We start from the raw sequence: 18,331 nt of genomic DNA on the forward strand, positions 1-18,331 counted from the left end.
AATTTGAATATAACAATGAAAGGGACGTTTTGAAACAGAAATAATATGCTTGAGTAAATACATTCGTGGATTAATTGAAGGAGAGAATGGTAAACAGTTGGGACCTGAATTAGTGGCCTAAGAAGTTGAGTAGAAGAAATAACTTACAACCTAGAAAAAAATTAAAGAGTGAAAAACCATAAGGAAAGAAATAAAAGGGTTGGAGAACAGAGTTTGGAGAGCGTATATGTGAATAATAGGGATTTCAGAAGGGCAAAAAGGAACACTTGGAAAGAGGTGAAATTAACCAATAGCAGCAAAAATTTCTCTACACTATAAAAAAATCGAGTCTGCATATTGGAATGGCTTGCTGAATCCCAGGAAAGATCTTTCACTCTCTCATGCTATATAAATAGACATGACATATATATATATATATATCTTTATCTTTATTTAAGATATATATATGGTGGATACTTTCATGACTTCACCAAACCTCTAAACTTAAAAAGTAAAGGTAAAATCCATAAAGAAAGTCCATAGAGAAAGAACAACTCACTCACAAAGGAAACCCAATCATCCTGACACTGGACAGCTCATTGGCAAGCCTGAAAGCCAAAAAATGGTAGAATAATTTTGACAGAAAAGGAATGAAACTCAAGAATCCAAGAGGCCACTTCCGTTTCAGGGTGAGAGAACTTCTTTGTGAATATGTAGAGATTTAGAGATGATATCCCCATGTTTCTTCTGAGGAACATGGCCAGACTGAAGATGGGTAAGCAGTGCCTTCAAGACCTGGGAGAGATGGTGAGAAGACGAAAGAGTGGTGAGCAATGAAGCTCACAATATTTGTAGGTACCTCTTAGTAGATGAAGATAAAGTGACTGGAAACTGGTCATTTAAGTGTTAAATAGGGATTCTTGAAAAACAGAAGACATTTGGAAGGAGAAAACTAATGCAAGCCCTACAAAGAATACTCATACATAGTTTTAAATTGCTTGTAATATTCACTATTTTCATTGTTTCCCAGCTTTAACTGTCCCTAATGGCAGGAAAAGAACAAGAGGAATAGGTAACTTTAAGACTACCAGAGAATCTGAAATATAATAAATAAGTACTCTAGTAATATTGTCCTAATAATACAAATGACAAGGTAACTTTTAGATTTAAATGAGAATTTTCATTCTGAAGTGATGACAAAAAGGGTGAAGTCAAAAGGCAATTATTAAAAAAGTATGAATCTTGGTTCTTATACAATTGTTCTTTCAACAAGATCAGAACATTTTAATTTAAAACTAATAGATCACAATTGTTTTGCTTTTAAGATGATTTTGTTAAAAAATGATATATTTCAGAATTAACCAAAGTATATTTGTACTACACATTAGTTTTTTCAAGTAAGTGAAGAAGAAGACACAGTGTACTTCCCTTAACCTAGGAGTCAGGTTGTAATGTTAAAGTCCATTGACAGCAATGGACGTGCAGGTAACCATCAAAAAAAGTTATAAATTCAAAGCCGAATTGCTTCTACAAACTGAAACGCCCTTTGCTGAGTCACAGGAATAAGAATGGGGCATTGGCACCATATTCAGTGAATATGGTGGTTATGTATGGAACTGCCTTCTTGAGTGCTCATGATGTTCACAGTCTTATCACCTGGTGGGTTTTGTACTTCATTGGTAGCATCTTCTTTATTACAACCCATCCAAACAACTGTTTATACAGAATATGCAAATCTGGAACTTGAGAAGCATTGCAGCTTTCCACCAGAAATAAACCAGCTAATAACAATAAACAAATAAACTTTGTTTCTGCAAAGTAATTTAATAATAGCTGTAGATTTGGTAATAGCTGATTATGGCCAACATAATCTAGAGAAAAATGAACTCAAGAATCAAATTGAAAACACGAGACTAAATGCTGTAATTACAAATTTCGTTAATTATTTTACTCATGTTTGTGAAAACTTCCCTGCATTATCAATAAAAACAACCATTTTTATCCTTACCTTTATCTTAACACAGATATTATGGGAAAAATAGGAAATGAAAGTCCTGCTAGTTCCCCCACTGTACACTGTGTCTTCTTCTTCACTTACTTGAAAAACCCCCCAAAATCAGAATTATCTTTATTCATGATTTGTATCACTGCAGGATGGCAGGTACATGTGAAGTTACTTGGGAGGGGATAATGGGATTACATTACCAGAACCCAGCCACAGACTTTTTTCTTTTTATATGGCTCTTGACATGTCAGAAGGACAATATCTCCTAAAACAACACAACAAGATAAAAACAAGAGGAATGGAGCAGAGAAGAGGGACAGGAAAGGGCACTCTATTAATTAATGCTATAGGGCTACAGACCTTTTTTTAAAAAAAAATCTTTATTATAAAATAAGTATTGCTATTATCAAGCACACTTCACTTTTCATATCTTCCTTTCTCCAGTTTTTTACATAAATATTATCTCTTCATTTGAAAAAAATCTAAATAACCCATGAATTCATTAAGATAAGTACTGTGTCACTTCAGTTTATGTAGCCAGAAAGATGTTGGTGATGGGTTGGGAACAATGTAATTTATGGCAAATCACTATGCTTTACCAATTATAAACTGCTTCTCTGTGTGTTCTCTCTTTCTACCAATATAATCTCATTGAATTATTTTTTGAGTTCACCAAAGTTCAAGTCTCTCACTTTGTCTTAGTTACCCCCAAATCCAACAGTGACTTTTATGAATGAAGTTTAGGTAAGAGGTATTCATCACTCAGTAAGGAGAGCTTAGAGATGTGCTCCTTCCCCATGGGTAAGAGAAAGGCGGAAAGGGAGAGAGCTGTCCTGCAGATCGCAAAGAGGTAGTGCCTCAGGACGTTCCTGCCACAGCCAGAAACCACAGCAGGGAGGATGACTCGGGCTCCCTGACCTCGGATGTGGAAGCCACCATGAGCTGAAGGACTTGGGTCGGATGAACGGGGCATAGGGTCGCTCCCGGGGGAGGCTGGTCAGTAACAGGCCTTTACAGGTCATCCTCAGAAACCAACCTGGCAGAGGTCACTGTTAAAATCCTGTATCCTCAGTGTTGTTTCCTCTGTCTCGCATCTGGGTTGACCAACCTTCCTGGTCTGGTTGTAGCACTGGAAGCCCTGCGTCCTGGGAGACCCCTCCTTTCTGGGCAAATCCAGCCTTATCTTGCAATATCATCAGTGCCCTCAGCGTTCTGTGGAAACGTCTGAAAAATGTGGCTGACACTTGGGATGGGTTTGGGGGTATTAATTAGATCACTGATGTCCTGCAGTTGGAGATCATACTCATGCCTTGCTTTGTTTCCTCTGAGTGAATTTACCACTCTGTATATGTGTGAGTATGTGAGTGTGTGTGTGTGCATGCACACCCACGTGTTTCCTTAAGATGGAAGTACTTTGGAGTTGGTTTTTAAGGTTGGGGGGAGAACAGACTGAGCTAATATTCTTACTGAGGACACATCAACCCTCCTTATCTCCAGCTCCTCCATTTCAGCGCTGCAGCTAATGCTGCTGTTCTGATTGGGTCACCTTTTTGTTGCCTCATTTCAGAGCTTTTCTTTGCCTGACTTGCATCTCTAAAGCCTATTCCTTATTACTTGAGGGAGAAGCTTTTGATAGGTCATGCTCTATAATCCATAATTAATAATTGGGAATCCCGGCCATCAGTTTCTCATCCCCAACAAGCAAACATTTTGTAACATCCTGTCCTGCTGCTTCATATAAGGGAACAAGAAATTGCTCATTTCTATCATTGTAATGTTCATTATTAACTAGATCATTCATCACTCACAGTTCAAATATACCAAAACTCACTTGTTGGAAACAGTCACTTCCTGATTTGAAGAAAAGGTGATTATAGACAATAGGAAGGATTTTGAATCAATTCTGCAGACTGCTTCCCTAACTCCTGCCAGTGATGCTGTTTTGCTTGCAGCAGGAAAACAGGTGTAATCTGTAGAGGCATTGTCACGCAACTCCCTCTCTGTTCTTTATTTCTTGATCCCTGGGTCATGTGGCCCAGAAGATTCTTTAGAGAGAAGTCCCCTGGTCTCATCTCCAACTTCCTCCCTATATAGCGAAGGCTGTGATGCCCAAGGGGATATTTGTGAGAGGAATCCTGAGATTCCTTCAGCTTTCTGTTCTTCCTCGGCTGACAGCGTGATCATGCAGCTATAGGAATTATCTTCTAGAACAGGGCCTGTGCCTCCAGGTGAGGATCATATGCTTAGTGGGCTGGGATTCAGCCCCGGTCAGGTCACGGGCACACTTGCAAGAGTTTCTCTCCCTGTTTTGTATCATTCACACTTTGAGGGGAATATTTTGCTTTTTATAGTATATTATATAGCCAGCAAAGAAGGATTCAAATATATTTCAATATATTCTTGCTAAGGCAGGAAAGTTGACTTACACTTTAACCAACTCTTCAGCAGGAAAGGTTGAAAAATACAAGGTTGACTGGTTAAATTTCTGCGGAGTTAACATGAATATTATTGTTAATCATCCAAAATTTATTGTCCACCATGTAGACAGAAGACCCTGCTACAGATTGCAGGGGAAAGCGATGAGTTGTTAAAGGCTGTCTTTGCCCTTTGAGGTTCGACCTTCATTGTGAGCCCAGTACTCAATTTTCTCTGTTCCTTCTTTTAACATACAAAGGGAATGGTCTTACAGTAATAGCAGTGCTATTTGTCATTATCCTTTACACCTGTCACTGGATTAGAAGTGATTTTAGATTCCCAAAGCCTTGAAAGTAATACAGATCTTTTCTATAGAATTTCTTAAAGGGGCAGTGCAGGAGTTTTACTGGATGCCTCCCACAGAAAGTTTCCTGAAAGACCTCTTTGGGCAGATTTCCCCTCCCCCAAACTTAACTTTTCCAGAAACTGCTAGAAGTCTTCTCTCTCCATGATCTCATTCACCTTAGTATGCTTCCCCCCATGTGCTTCCTCTCTGTGTGTCCCTCCATGTGCTTCCCCCATGTGCTTCCTCTATATGTGTCCCTCCATGTGCTTCCCCCATGTGCTTCCTCTCTGTGTGTCCCTCTATGTGCTTCCGCATGTGCTTCCTCTATATGTGTCCCTCCAGGTGCTTCCTCTGTGTGCTTCCTCTATATGTGTCCCTCCAAGTGCTTCTCATTGTCTTCTCTTCCTCTTTCAGTTCCTTCCTGAACACCTGCTTTCTCCCCTAGAACTCTGCAGCTACTTGTAGCCCTGGGGAAGTGGGTAAGATGATACCTTCCATTTTAGCAAATTATCCCATTGCCTGGATTTTGCATCTCAAAAGAGAACCCAAAGGTTGCCCCAGTGATAAGAAGCCTTCTTTCTTTGGAAGGGAAGAAAGGAGAAGGAAACACTGTAAAACAAAACATTAATAAATGCTGCCTCTAAAATATTTGTTTGATATATGTTATATATGAAATATGTAATGATATAAAGTTATCAATAGTATATATACCTTTAACCACATTTTTGAGAGGAAGATACCTGATACAGAGCTTAATGTATGCATGTAATCACCAAAGAATATACAAAAAATAATAATAAATGGAAATTTCTCCCCTGGTTCCAGGAGTTTGAAGCCTATGTTAACGCTTCCGGAGAACATGGGATTGTGGTTTTCTCTTTGGGATCAATGGTCTCAGACATTCCAGAGAAGAAAGCGATGGAAATTGCTGATGCTTTGAGTAAAATACCTCAGACAGTAAGTAGATTCTATATGACTCCTTTGTATCTATCTTCATATGAGTTGTAACCCCAGACTTTAGTATTTGCATTAACTCTATTATTTGGAATTTAGATTTGGGTTTTCCCTGCCAATTCCCAATTCTTAATCGGAAATTCGTTTTTGTAATTCAAGGCTCAACCGCTTTGTTAAACAATGATCCACTTTACTAGAAAGTTTCATTTTCCTAAGAGACTTAAAAGTGTGCTGAAGAGAATTTAAGGAATACTGTTCTTCATATTAAATAGGGAAATTTTTCCAAAATGCTGTTAAGGCACTAGGTTTATTTCTGTCTTTATGGTTCTATAACCCCTCATCTTACTAAGTAAACTTTTCGTTGAAGTACAGAAAAGTGTGAAAATCGTAAGTGCTCAGCTTGCTGAATTTTCACAAAGTGAGCCTGCCTCGGGAATCAAGCCCCCAGAATGAGAAAGAGGAAGTTAGATCACAGAGGCTCTCCTGGTCACTGCATCTCCCAGCCCTGTAAAGTTTATATTCATTCAGAGAACCTCATTTTCTAGCTACTCAAGCAGATTTTGTTTTTTGGTCAGAGTGTGTTTTTTCTTTAAACCCTGTTCTTTTTGTCTCTGCAATAGGTCCTCTGGCGGTACACGGGAAATCCACCTTCTAATCTTGGGAAGAATACAAAGCTTGTTAAGTGGCTACCCCAAAATGACCTGCTTGGTGAGTTTGGGAGGATTTGATGTACCAGTTGAACCACAGTATGTTAGTCAGTGTTCTCTAGAGAAACAGAACCAGTGGGAGAGATCTGTAAATATGAGAGTTATAAAGATGTCTCATGCAACCATCGGAACAGAAGAGTCCAAAATCCTCAGGGCATGCTGTGAAGCTGGCTTCTCTGATAAAGCCACAAGAGAGGCTTGCTGGCTGGGGAAGCAAGTGAGAGTCTTTCTTCTCCCTTAAAGACCTTCGACTAATTGGATTATCTCATTGTGGGAGGCATGCCCCAGTTTCTTGCAGACAACTGGGCATAACCACCTGGCCAAGTTGACCCCAGAACCCAACCGTCACACATGGTATGGAAGTAAATGAAGCCCACTCAAATGAGCTCTTTATTCAGAGCTTGTTAAAACAAGGGAGTTGGCCCCCATCATTTGCTTTTGGCAGAGACTCAAGGCAGGCAGGCAGAGGAGGGGAGGAAGACTTTATAGAAGAACAAAGGGAAAATTTCAGATGTGTCCTGGTTGAAGGCTATTGGCCTGGGGAGGTTAGAGGCCAGCTAGTGAGAAGTGGAGCATTCTATGTGATTGGTTAGGAGAGCATATTTAGCTTTCTCCTGTTGGTACCATCGTGGAAATAAAGGCAAACATTAGGGAAACTGTCAATTATTGCTCGAGTCCTGGCTCTTCTGGGGTTGATTGTTACAAGGACTGTGGTCTAGCTTCCTGGACTGGTTGCTGTAGATAGTAGCCAGCTTCCTGGACCATTGTTGCAGGTAGTTGGCCAGAGTTTCCTGGTCTGGTTACTTGAGGGTCAAAGTTTCCTGATTATTATCTGTATGTTCAGTCTCTCTATTCCCAACCCAGAAGACCTCTCCACAAAGATTGAAGAGAAAGAAAATCGTTTCATTTTTGTATAGGCCTGAACCCAAAATGCACCACAGGCAATCCACTAAAGAGACTGCAAAGAAAGAAAGAAATTTCACTCTTTTTATACCTAAGTAGATACAACCTATTGCATTCATGTTTTCAAAATAAAATTGCTAAATGTTTTTGTATCTTTATGACCGGAGCTAGGTTCTACAGTTTGGAGTCAGGTTGTTTCCATTTCCTAGGTTGCTTACTCAAATACCATGCAATGGGTGGGGTTAAACAATGGGAATTTATTTGCTCATGGTTTTGAGGTTGGGAAGATGTCCAAATCAAGGCATTATCAAGGCAGTCCTTTCTCCCTGAAGACTGTTTTGCTCTGGGGCCGGCAACGTACATGGTGGTATCTCTTGGTCTCTCCTTTCTCTTCCAAGTTCTGTTGATGTTCAGCTTCTTGCTTCCTGTGGCTTTCTCTCTCTCTCTCATATCTGAATTCATTCCATTTATAAAGGACTTCAGTAATAATTAAGACCCATCCTGTTTGAGGTGGTCATATGTTAACCGAAGTAACCTCATCAAAAGATCCTGGTTACAAAGGGTTCATAACCAAAGGAATGGATTGGATGGAACGTATTTTTCTAGGGTACATGCACCTTCAAACCACCACACATGTATTAGCTGAAAGTAGGCACATTTTCGTGGAAGATAAAATGTTATTTTCCTTGATGATTGCAGTTCAAGGGGATGGCTCTCAAGTCCTCGTGGATACAGTCCTGAACTGTGGGACTGGCATAAGGCCTATTGAGCATTTCATATTATGGTACAGGGTGCTTTCAAATCTAGAGGATGTCGGACTGCACAACTTGATAAGCTGACCGCAGCCATCTCTCTCACTCTTGCTTGGCTTCTCAGGTCACCCGAAGACTCGCGCCTTTATCACACATGCTGGCTCTCATGGCATCTATGAAGGAATATGCAATGGCGTTCCAATGGTGATGATGCCCTTGTTTGGTGATCAGATGGACAATGCGAAGCGCATGGATTCCCGGGGAGCTGGAGTGACCCTGAACGTCCTTGAAATGACTTCTGAAGACTTAGAAAATGCCATAAAAACCGTCATCAATGACAAAAGGTAAGAGAGATAGTACAAAGGAATAAAGGGGAAGAAAGAAGGTACAGAGGAATGCTACCTGTATTTGGCCATAGCATTCACAGTACAATATTAAAAGGTAAAAAAAAAACATAAAATACCAGATTTCATAAATAAAATATCTTGGGAGTTATTATTCAGTTTATAAAAGGATTTTTTAATTCCTATAAAACTGATCAGAAACATAATTTTGAAATTCCTTTTCTCTAGAATATTTAAAACTTCAATTTATAAACAAAATAAAATGTTACCATAATAGACATCTTATTTATAAGTTCCTGTACATTTCTTTTTTATGCCTATATAATTTTTTTTTACTTTTTTAATTGTATAATTTACATATATACAAAGCAGCGAAAGTAAAAAGCAATAGTTTTGAAAGCACTCTTGAACAACTAGTTTCAGGACATTTCCCAGAGTTTTCATGGGCTACCATCCCATCATCTCAGATTTTTCCTTCTAGCTGCTCCAGAAAACTGGAGACTAGAAAGGTTTTGGACATTTCTATAAGTGGATAACAGACTCGACATTAGAGGCCCTTAGTGGCCAAAGCAAAGACAAAAATACTCAATTACAAAAAGTGTAGTGTCCATATGATAAAAACAAAACAGTTGCTTAGAGGTACAATTTTCCAGCACTGCAACCTGAGAGAAATTTTGTATATAGGACTGCATAAATGATATCACAGATAAAGCTCTTATAATAAAAGCAAAGATGAATTTGTTCAAATGTGGCCCTGAAAACTATTCTCCAAAAGACAAAAGCCATTACATCAAAATAGTAATGAAATTTAATGTATTGTTGTCATGCTTACTGGTAACAGCCTGATCAGACCCCGTGGGAGAGAAGTGATGGCCAGTGGTGGGACTTCATCCTACACTCAATAGAATGTGTGTGTACATATGAGTGTGCATGAGCATCAGTGTGCAAGTATGCACATTCACATGCATGTACATGTATACACATGTGTATATGTGTGCATGTGTGCGTGTGTGTGCGCATATGTGCCGTGTGTGTGTATACCTGTGTACATGAGTGTGTCAATGAGGGAATGTTGGGAGCCTTCCCCCATAGTAGCTTCCTTTTCAAAGAGACGTTAGTCAGGAATTCAGATGTGAGAAACTGGCGTGTGCTCAGAAGGGCAGAGACTCAACACAGCGGGTTACACCAGGCATGGGGAGGAGAAACCACGGAGAAACAATGACTGCCTTCAAGCACTGGAGGTGCTAATATGTGAATGAGGCACTGGCCTTGCTCTGAATGGTGCCAGTGTGTAAAAAGGAAAAATCCGTGTAACCTCGGGTCACACTCCTGGAGGGATTGTCAGGCCCTCCCCATAAGGCCAGTCCACTTCTCCCAGCAGCCCAGGGTACCAGCTGCAGGGCCCTGCTGCTCACCCGCCCATAAAATTAAAACCTGACTTCTCTCACTGCACTGACAACACTCGTTTCTGAGGTCCACATCATGCTACTAATTAGTGTAACAGTATTAATGCTTTATTTATTTTGATCTTTTGTTCTATGTGATCAGCAACCACTTGTAACCCAATAATTAAACTATAATAATGCATCAAACTTAGGGATTTGTTTAAGGTCACCAACGATCATAATTATTCCTGAATACAAATGTCTTCTTATTCATCTCCTTCTCCTCTCCTCCTTTCTCCTTCTTGTAGTGCAGTTGCACTCAGAGTTGAAGCATCTAACCCATCTTGGATTTGGATGTTCTGATTCAGCTGTCTGTGCAGTCCACAGTAAACAGGAATCCATCCTATTTGGCAGGCTGCATAGACCCAGCCTCACGCTAAATTTAGCATTCTTTCTTTATTAGAAATAACGTTTATTCTGTGTGTGCATTTTTGTTTTCTGGTTATAATGGAATCAGGCTTCCTCTACTGAATGTGGAGAGCCTGGTGGCCTTCCCGACAGTGGGCAAGCATGAGCGAGGGCAGCGCGCCGCGTCCCAGGCTCTAACGTGACTTCTCTGTGCTTAGCTACAAAGAGAACATCATGCGCCTGTCCAGCCTTCACAAGGACCGGCCCGTGGAGCCGCTGGACCTGGCCGTGTTCTGGGTGGAGTTTGTGATGCGGCACAAGGGGGCGCCGCACCTGCGCCCGGCAGCCCACGACCTCACCTGGTACCAGTACCACTCCTTGGACGTGATCGGCTTCCTGCTGGCCGTCGTGCTGACCGCCCTCTTCGTCACCTGGAAATGCTGCCTCTTCGGCTACCGCAGATGCTTCGGGAAAAAGGCGCCGGTTAAGAAAACCCCTAAATCCAAGGCGCATTGAAAAGTGGGTGGGAAACACGGAGATATTTTAATCCATTCCCTGGTCAGTTCCAATTTGGCAAAAAGAGTCGGAGTTTAATTCATTTTGTTCTTATTAAAGAAATACTTTTCCATGAAGTAGACACCCCCAGAATGTTTCTTTGTAATGAAAATAATCTAATCTCGAGTCAATTTATAGGGAGATATTTGCGAATTTATATTACATCCCTCTTCCCTGACTCCCATATCCTTATTTAATCTGGACTGTGCTATAAACCTTCAAATGAATTGCTGAGAGGGTTGGATGGTTCTTCTCTCTTTCTCCATTACCCTTTTCTTGCTGAAATATGTAGCCTGGGTCACTGTGGGGAAGCAAAGAGGTGATCCTGGCTGCCACCACTGTAGGTGACAGTTTTAACCTCACCCTCTGGTCTCTGTAGGCTGTTGTGACAGATTCCTTCACTGGTAACAGGTGCTCCTAATTCATACTCATGATGTGACAGGTGTCATCACATCGTGTATTTAAAGAAGCAAATGTATTCATTTAGGGATAAACTTTATACTTGAAATGAATAAATGACATAGATTCCATTGAGAACAATCTAGGATTTCTGATTTGGGGGAAAAGACTGATGCTTTTAAAATTTTAAAATTGGTGAGTGGTGTATTTGAGAGGATAATCGTTTCTCACAAATGGATGCAGATTTGATAAAAACTCAAAGGATGGTGTCTGGCAAGTTACTTTTATATGAAGTTGCTCACAATTAAAAATATATTAATAAATCTATATAAATTATATTCCTTAGGTGTTTTCCTGTTCATTAATATTGTATTTGTTTATTTCCTTATTGCTAAGTTACATTTTTTTTGTATGCTGTATAGTGGAGGTCACAGTTCGTTCTTTTTCCATAAGAGTATCCCCTTATTGCAGCACCTTCTTGAAAATTTTTCTTTGTTTGCTTGTTTGTTTGGGAAGTGCATGGGCTGGGAATCAAACCTAGGTCTTCCACATGGCAGGTGAGAATTCTACCACTGAACTACCCTTGGACCCCCAAGTTACATTTTATAATTACAAAAGTAATACATGATTATGAAAGAAAATTTGAAAAGCATAGATGTACATATGTGTACACACTTACATGTGCACACACAGATACATGCACGCAAGAAATTAAAAATCACTGGTGGTTTTCAAGAGTAACCATTTGTTACTCTTTAAGCAAATAATTCTAGGTATGAGAAATTGCAGATATACCAAATATATCCAGTGTTTTCTCACCTGCTCTCCTCACTTCATTCTATTGTGAACATTCTCCTATGTTTTTATATAACATTTAATTCACTTTTAGTGACCAAGGAGTATTCTCTTGAATCCACATACCTGCATTTACATAACTATGGCTCCTTAGTGGTTTAAATTTTCTTTTCTTTTACAAACAAGGCTTTGACTATCCGAATAACTGACTCTTTGAACAAGTTCATGATTATTGTCTTGGAGTATGGTATTACAACAAACATGGCTGGCAGTCTCAGTCTGGGTTCCCCCCAGAAGTGGGCTCCCCTTCACTCCTTTTCCCCGCCAGCTGCTGGAACACCACTGTTCATGCCAGTGCAGTTACCGGACAAAGGCGATTGATTCTCTGCCTGGTGCACTCAAGTGACCAATTCCTGAGATGCCAGAGTTTTGAAGAGAGATTTTATTGTTAGATGAAAAGCAGGAGAACAGATGGCCTGGTGGTCTAAAAATCCATCTCCCCCATCTAGAGGGTTCAGGGTATTTATGGATCCTAACAAGAGGAGAAGAAGTCATTACAATTTCAATAGCAAATTTAAGCAGAAAGGGAGAGAGACAGAATTATTTTCATTTCGATAGCAGGTATAGGCAGAAATAATTTACAAATGTAAAGGAGTGAAACTGATGGAGCCAGTTAATGGTTGGTTCTGAACTGATTCAATTTCCTCCATTAACATTAGGGGATTTGCCCTTATAAGTTACTTTGAGAAAAAGACTGGATAAAGAGAGTGCCAGCTTTTACAATCACAACGGCACAAGATAAAAGCTTTTTACCATCATCAGCGATCAGGGCAGCTGAAATATAGTTCAGAGATTTTGGGTAGTTCCCTCTTTCTACTCTAATATATAAGAAAGAAAAAAAGGAATATTCATATAATAATTCAGTAGTCATAATCATTCATTAAATCTTAACTTCTCAGTTACATCTCCTTTCTCTCATTTGATAATTCTCCCAATCTTGAGGGATATCAGGGTGATGACATCTAATTTCTTCATGCTGAAAAGGGGCGTCACTACTATGGGGCAGAGGGACAAAAGTGGTTGTTGTCCTGGAGAGACTGGTACTTCTGTGTTTCTGGGCTTATCTGGCATAGGAATAAATCCAGAGGTTTTAAGTCTCTGATAAACAAACCTTTAGAGTTCAGGGTATCCTTAGGGTTTCCAGGAATATTATTGGTTAGGGCTTGCCATACTGTGGCAGTCTGTTAATACTGCTGAAACTTTCATAGGGTCCGGAATGACCCCTTGACTTGATTTGAAATCTCTTAGCCACTAAATCTTTAATTATTTCTTTTCTCCTTTTTTGTCAACTAATCCCACAATGCCAGATCCAGGCTTATCCATGAGAGTCCTGTCCCATATTGCCACGGAGACTTAAACCACTGGAAGTCATGTCTGGCATAGGGGGGGAAGGTACTGAGTTTATTTGCAGGGCTTGGCTTAGAGAGAGATTACATCTGAGTGACAGAAGAGTTTCTGTGGGGGTAATGCTTAGCCATTAAATTATAAGTAGGCTTAGCTTTGCCATTACAGAAATAAGTTTTATGAGGTCAAGTCTCAAGATCACGGGCTTGGCTTTTTAAATTGGGAGGTAAATAGTTCCCTATTGCTTAAGAGAATATCAGGAACTCCTCAAGTGAGGCAGTTTAACAGTTTCACTTCTTCTCAGGGTCTTTGAAAATAGTTTTGCATTTTCTGCATAAAATACTCTGAAATGGATCAGGGCATAACATTAACTACAGAATATTAAGATTTTATTCTTTATTCTGGGTTCCATGTCAAATAAATCTGAATTAGGTTGTTTAAATAAAATTAGATAGTGTGCTACAGAAAATGTAAATTTTGGACAAAATAAACAAACTCTTCTTTTGGTTTCACACAGAAGTTAAAATTGTAAAATACAGACAATATTATCTTTTACCCTGTATTCTGATTTTCCTTAGTCTTAACCAGATTAATTGGAATCACATCTCTAATCTCTTCTTCAGTTTCTTTAACAGTTGCTGTATGGAGTCATGCTGACTCTCAGGACTGCAGAACTCTAACTCTGAGTCTCAGGTGTCACACAGATACCCAAAGTTCCAGGAAACTACAAGGTTATACAAAGAGCAAAGCATCTCAAAATTCAGAAATAATAGTTAAAGCTCAAGAGTAAATATGACTGCTGTACAGAGCTTACAAACTAAGCCCTAATTTTTTTATAGATATTTTAAAATGACGTTACTTTCAACATAAAAACATTTGGCAGTCATCTTATATTAACAAACCATAGAAGGGTTTTATTTTTCCTGTTTCACCTTTTACATTTACAAGAGCTATTAATCACAGGTAAAACATAATTTATATATTTGTACTATTTCCCTTTTAAAATCCCTCCTTGTTGCAGAGAAACTCTGACTTATAGCTGACTACAATTACTTTTAGAGAAGAATTAGAGTAAAGCAGTGTGACTAACAAGAAAATTTGGTTCCATGATCTATAGCCGTTTTCTAAGAATAATTAAAACCATGATTAACAACATCATTCCATTATCTTAACATCATACAGATCAGTATCACGATATAACATGGACAGTAAGAACGTTGTTAAGTTTTCAGGAATTTTTATACAATCTCTAAATATATGAATAACATTCCACCCATGCAAATTTAGATTACTAAAGGATAGAAAATCCCCTTAACCACTATAATACTTCCCAAATCTCCTATGTAATATTGTTCTAGTTTGCTAACTGCCTGAATGCAATATACCAGAAACAGAATGGCTTTTAAAAAGGGGAATTTAATAAGCTGCTAGTTCACAGTTCTGAGGCTGAGAAAATGTCCCAATTAAAATAAGCCTATAGAAATATCCAATTTAAGGCATCCAGGCAAAGATACCTTGCTTCAAGAAGGCTAATGACATTCAGCGTTTCTCTCTCATCTAGAAGGGTACATGGCAAACATGGCAGCATCTGCTGGCTTTCTTGTGACTCTATAAAAGAAACATTTAAATCTCTCCAAAATGTTTCCTCTTTTAAAGGATTCCAGTAAGCAACTCCACCTTCAATGGTGGGAGACACACCTCCATGGAAATCATCTAATCAAAAGTTACCACCCACAGAGCCTTCCGGAGAAGATGGCGGCTTAGTAAGATGCGCGGGTCTTAGTTCCTCCTCCAGAACAGCTACTAGGGAAGTAGAAACGATACAGAACAGCTCCCGGAGCCATGACAGAGACAAGAAGACAGTGTACCCCATTCTGGAATGGCTGACTGGCTGGGAGAACCCGCTCCGGTGAGATCGCCGAGGGGCGCGGGCTTCCCCAGGCCGGGGTGGCAGGCGGCCGGAGTCCCTCCCTCCCTCCTTCCCGGGCAGGCTGGGAGAATTGGACAGGTGGTCCCCTCAAGACGCGGCGGCTGGTGCTGCCACCCCCATGCGCGGGCCCCCGGACCAGCTGGGAGAATTGGATCGGAGATCCCCAAGCCACGGAGAACGGTGACCAGGGTCCCTTCCAAACATGTGGCTTCCCGGTCCTGCTGGGAACGGTGGATAGGCACTCCCTCAAGCCGCAGCAGCTGGCACCTCCCCACCACGCTTGGCGTCCGGGCCCACTGGGAAATTTGGACAGGCGCTCCTCCAAGCCGCGTAGGCCAGCGACCCTCTCCACACGCGGATCCCCGGGCCAGCTGGGAGATTCGGATTGGCACTCCCCCAAGCCACTTCAGCTGGAGACCCCCCCTACAGTGAGAGTCTTCCAAAGTTAAAGGAGCCCTAGCATGTTTTACTGGTGGAACCCGCAGACAGATGAGTGCCACGAGCGCCACCTACTGGGCAGGATAAGAAAAACAGAGCCCAGAGATTTCACAGAAAAATCTTTCAATCTGTTGGGTCCAGCACCCAGGGAAATCTGATTAAATGCCCAGACGCCAGCAGAAGATAATGGATCACGCTCAGAAAATTGAAGATACGGCCCAGTCAAAGGAACAAACCAATAGTTCAAATGAGATACAGGAGCTGAGACAACTAATGCTGAATATACGAACAGAAATGGAAAACCTCTTCAAAAACCAAATCGAGAGACTTCTGGAGAAGATGGCAGCTTAGTAAGACGTGCGGGTCTTAGTTCCTCCTCCAGAACAGCTACTAGAGAAGTAGAAACGATTCAGAACAGCTCCCGTAGCCACGACAGAGACCAAGAAGACAGCATACCCCATTCTGGAATGGCTGACTGGCTGGGAGAACCCGCTCCGGTGAGATCACCGAGGGGCGCGGGCTTCCCCGGGCCGGGGCGGCAGGCGGCCGGAGTCCCTCCCTCCCTCCTTCCCGGGCCGGCTGGGAGAATTGGACAAGCGGTCCCCTCAAGCCATGGCGGCTGGTGCCCCCCCCATGCGCGGCCCCCCGGACCAGCTGGGAGAATTGGATTGGAGATCCGCAAGCCACGGGAAACAGCGACCGGGATCCCTTCGAAACACGTGGCTTTCCAGTCCAGCTGGGAATGGTGGATAGACACTTCCCCAAGCCACTGTGGCTTGGCGCCCCGGGCCGGCTGGGAAATTTGGACAGGCGTTCTCCCAAGCCGCGGAGGCCGGAGACCCTCCCCGCGTGCGGATCCACGGGCCGGCTGGGAGATTTGGATTGGCACTTCCCCAAGCCACTTCAGCTGGTGACCCCCACCCCCTACAGTGAGAGTTTTCCAAAGTTAAAGGACCCACAGCATCTTTTACTGGTGGGACCCGCAGACAGATGAGCGCCACCTACTGGGCTGGATAAGAAAAACAGAGCCCAGGGATTTCGCAGACAAATCTTTCAACCTGCGGGGTCTTACACCCAGAGAAATCTAATTAAATGCCCAGACGCCAGCAGAAGATAATGGATCACGCTCAGAAAATTGAAAATATGGCCCAGTCAAAGGTACAAACCAATAGTTCAAATGAGATACAGGAGTTGAGACAACTAATGCTGAATATACGAACAGAAATGGAAAACCTCTTCAAAAACCAAATCGATAAATTGAGGGAGGACATGAAGAAGACATGGGCTGAACAAAAATAAGAAATAGAAAAACTGAAAAAACAAATCACAGAACTTCTGGGAGTGAAGGACAAAGTAGAAAGGCTGGAAAAAACAATGGATACCTACAATGGTAGATTTAAAGAGACAGAAGCTAGAATTAGTGAATTGGAGGATGGAACATCTGAATTCCAAAAAGAAACAGAAACTATAGGGAAAAGAATGGAAAAATTTGAACAGGGGATCAGGGAACTGAAGGAAAATATGAAGCACACATATATTGGCACTGAATAGACCACTAAAGGCAAGTTGCTAAAACCAAAGACAAACTGCTAGTGACTCGGTGAAATTAAAATGAGAATAAGATACCAAGGAAAACATTATAAAAAATCTAAAAGGATCCTGCACTGAAAGTTTCCAAAAGCATCTAAACTCCAAAATTAGATGGAGCATCATGGTTTTGCTTTTCTGGGAGAGAGAAAGCAGAACTCCAGAGGCCCCTGCTCCAAGGAGAGGCCTGGAAACAATTATACTGTTTCTTTTTTCTTACTTTTTTTACTGTGAGAATGTATTCTTGAGTTCTTTATTTAATTTAAAAATGTGGTTCAATAAAAATGGTTCCTTTATCAATACAAAGGACACTTTTAACAATACAAAATAGCTCTCTGCTCCCTTTGCTAATTTTTCTTGCTCTGAATTCTATTCTGATTACATAACAGTCTTGGTTTTTCAAATCAATTGGAGAGTATATCTTTTAATAGAGGAATTTAAGTTATTTATATTTATTGTCATAACTAATATGCTTACTATCAACTCTGCCATGTTACGCTATTTGTTTGCCTTTCTATCTTTTATTACGTGGGTACTTCTTTTTCTACTTTTAGCTTCATTTGCATTCTAAAAGGTTTTTACCATGGTTAAGTTCTACTGGGATTCATCTCTAAGTTTTCCAAAGTATTTAAAATCTTTATTTCTCATGGTAAAAAAATTTTTAATTCCCCTCCCCACCCCCACTTCCTGGCATTTTGGATTCTATCTGCTTGTAAGCCCTTTAAGTATGTATACAAAGGTCTTTCTCCAGTCCAGCACCCTTTTTATTGCTCATGCTTTACCTTTATCTATTCTTTAGGGACAGGGATTGTCTGTAAGTTGATCTCTTCCTTCATCTTCCTTATCTGTACTCTTTTAACACTGTTTGCATCTCTTTGTCCTTTTTCTTTGTTTCAATGAAGAGCTTCTCAAATTTTCCTTCCATGGTACTGATTTGAAATTCTGTCTTGCACTACTCCAATGTGTATTTCTAATACAGATGCTGGATGTTCAATTTCTCTGCCTTCCTTCCATACCTCATGGAC

General features: G+C 40.8%; 1 protein-coding gene across 4 annotated transcripts in view; it reads left to right on the top strand.

The window, feature by feature from the left end:
- LOC143678265 (UDP-glucuronosyltransferase 1A6-like) overlaps window positions 1-11,490 on the top strand; it is a 129,071-nt gene extending 117,581 nt beyond the window's left edge. For all 4 annotated transcript variants that reach the window (XM_077155488.1, XM_077155487.1, XM_077155489.1 and 1 more), the window contains exons 2-5: window positions 5,571-5,702; window positions 6,320-6,407; window positions 8,186-8,405; window positions 10,417-11,490. In XM_077155488.1, the coding sequence (XP_077011603.1) occupies window positions 5,571-5,702; window positions 6,320-6,407; window positions 8,186-8,405; window positions 10,417-10,714 (738 nt within the window). In that variant the 3' untranslated portion in view covers window positions 10,715-11,490. The remainder of the gene's footprint in view (window positions 1-5,570; window positions 5,703-6,319; window positions 6,408-8,185; window positions 8,406-10,416) is intronic.
- Window positions 11,491-18,331: the final 6,841 nt, after the last annotated feature.

This window comes from Tamandua tetradactyla, chromosome 3 (assembly GCF_023851605.1).
Source record: "Tamandua tetradactyla isolate mTamTet1 chromosome 3, mTamTet1.pri, whole genome shotgun sequence".
NCBI classification, from domain to species: Eukaryota; Metazoa; Chordata; class Mammalia; order Pilosa; family Myrmecophagidae; genus Tamandua; species Tamandua tetradactyla.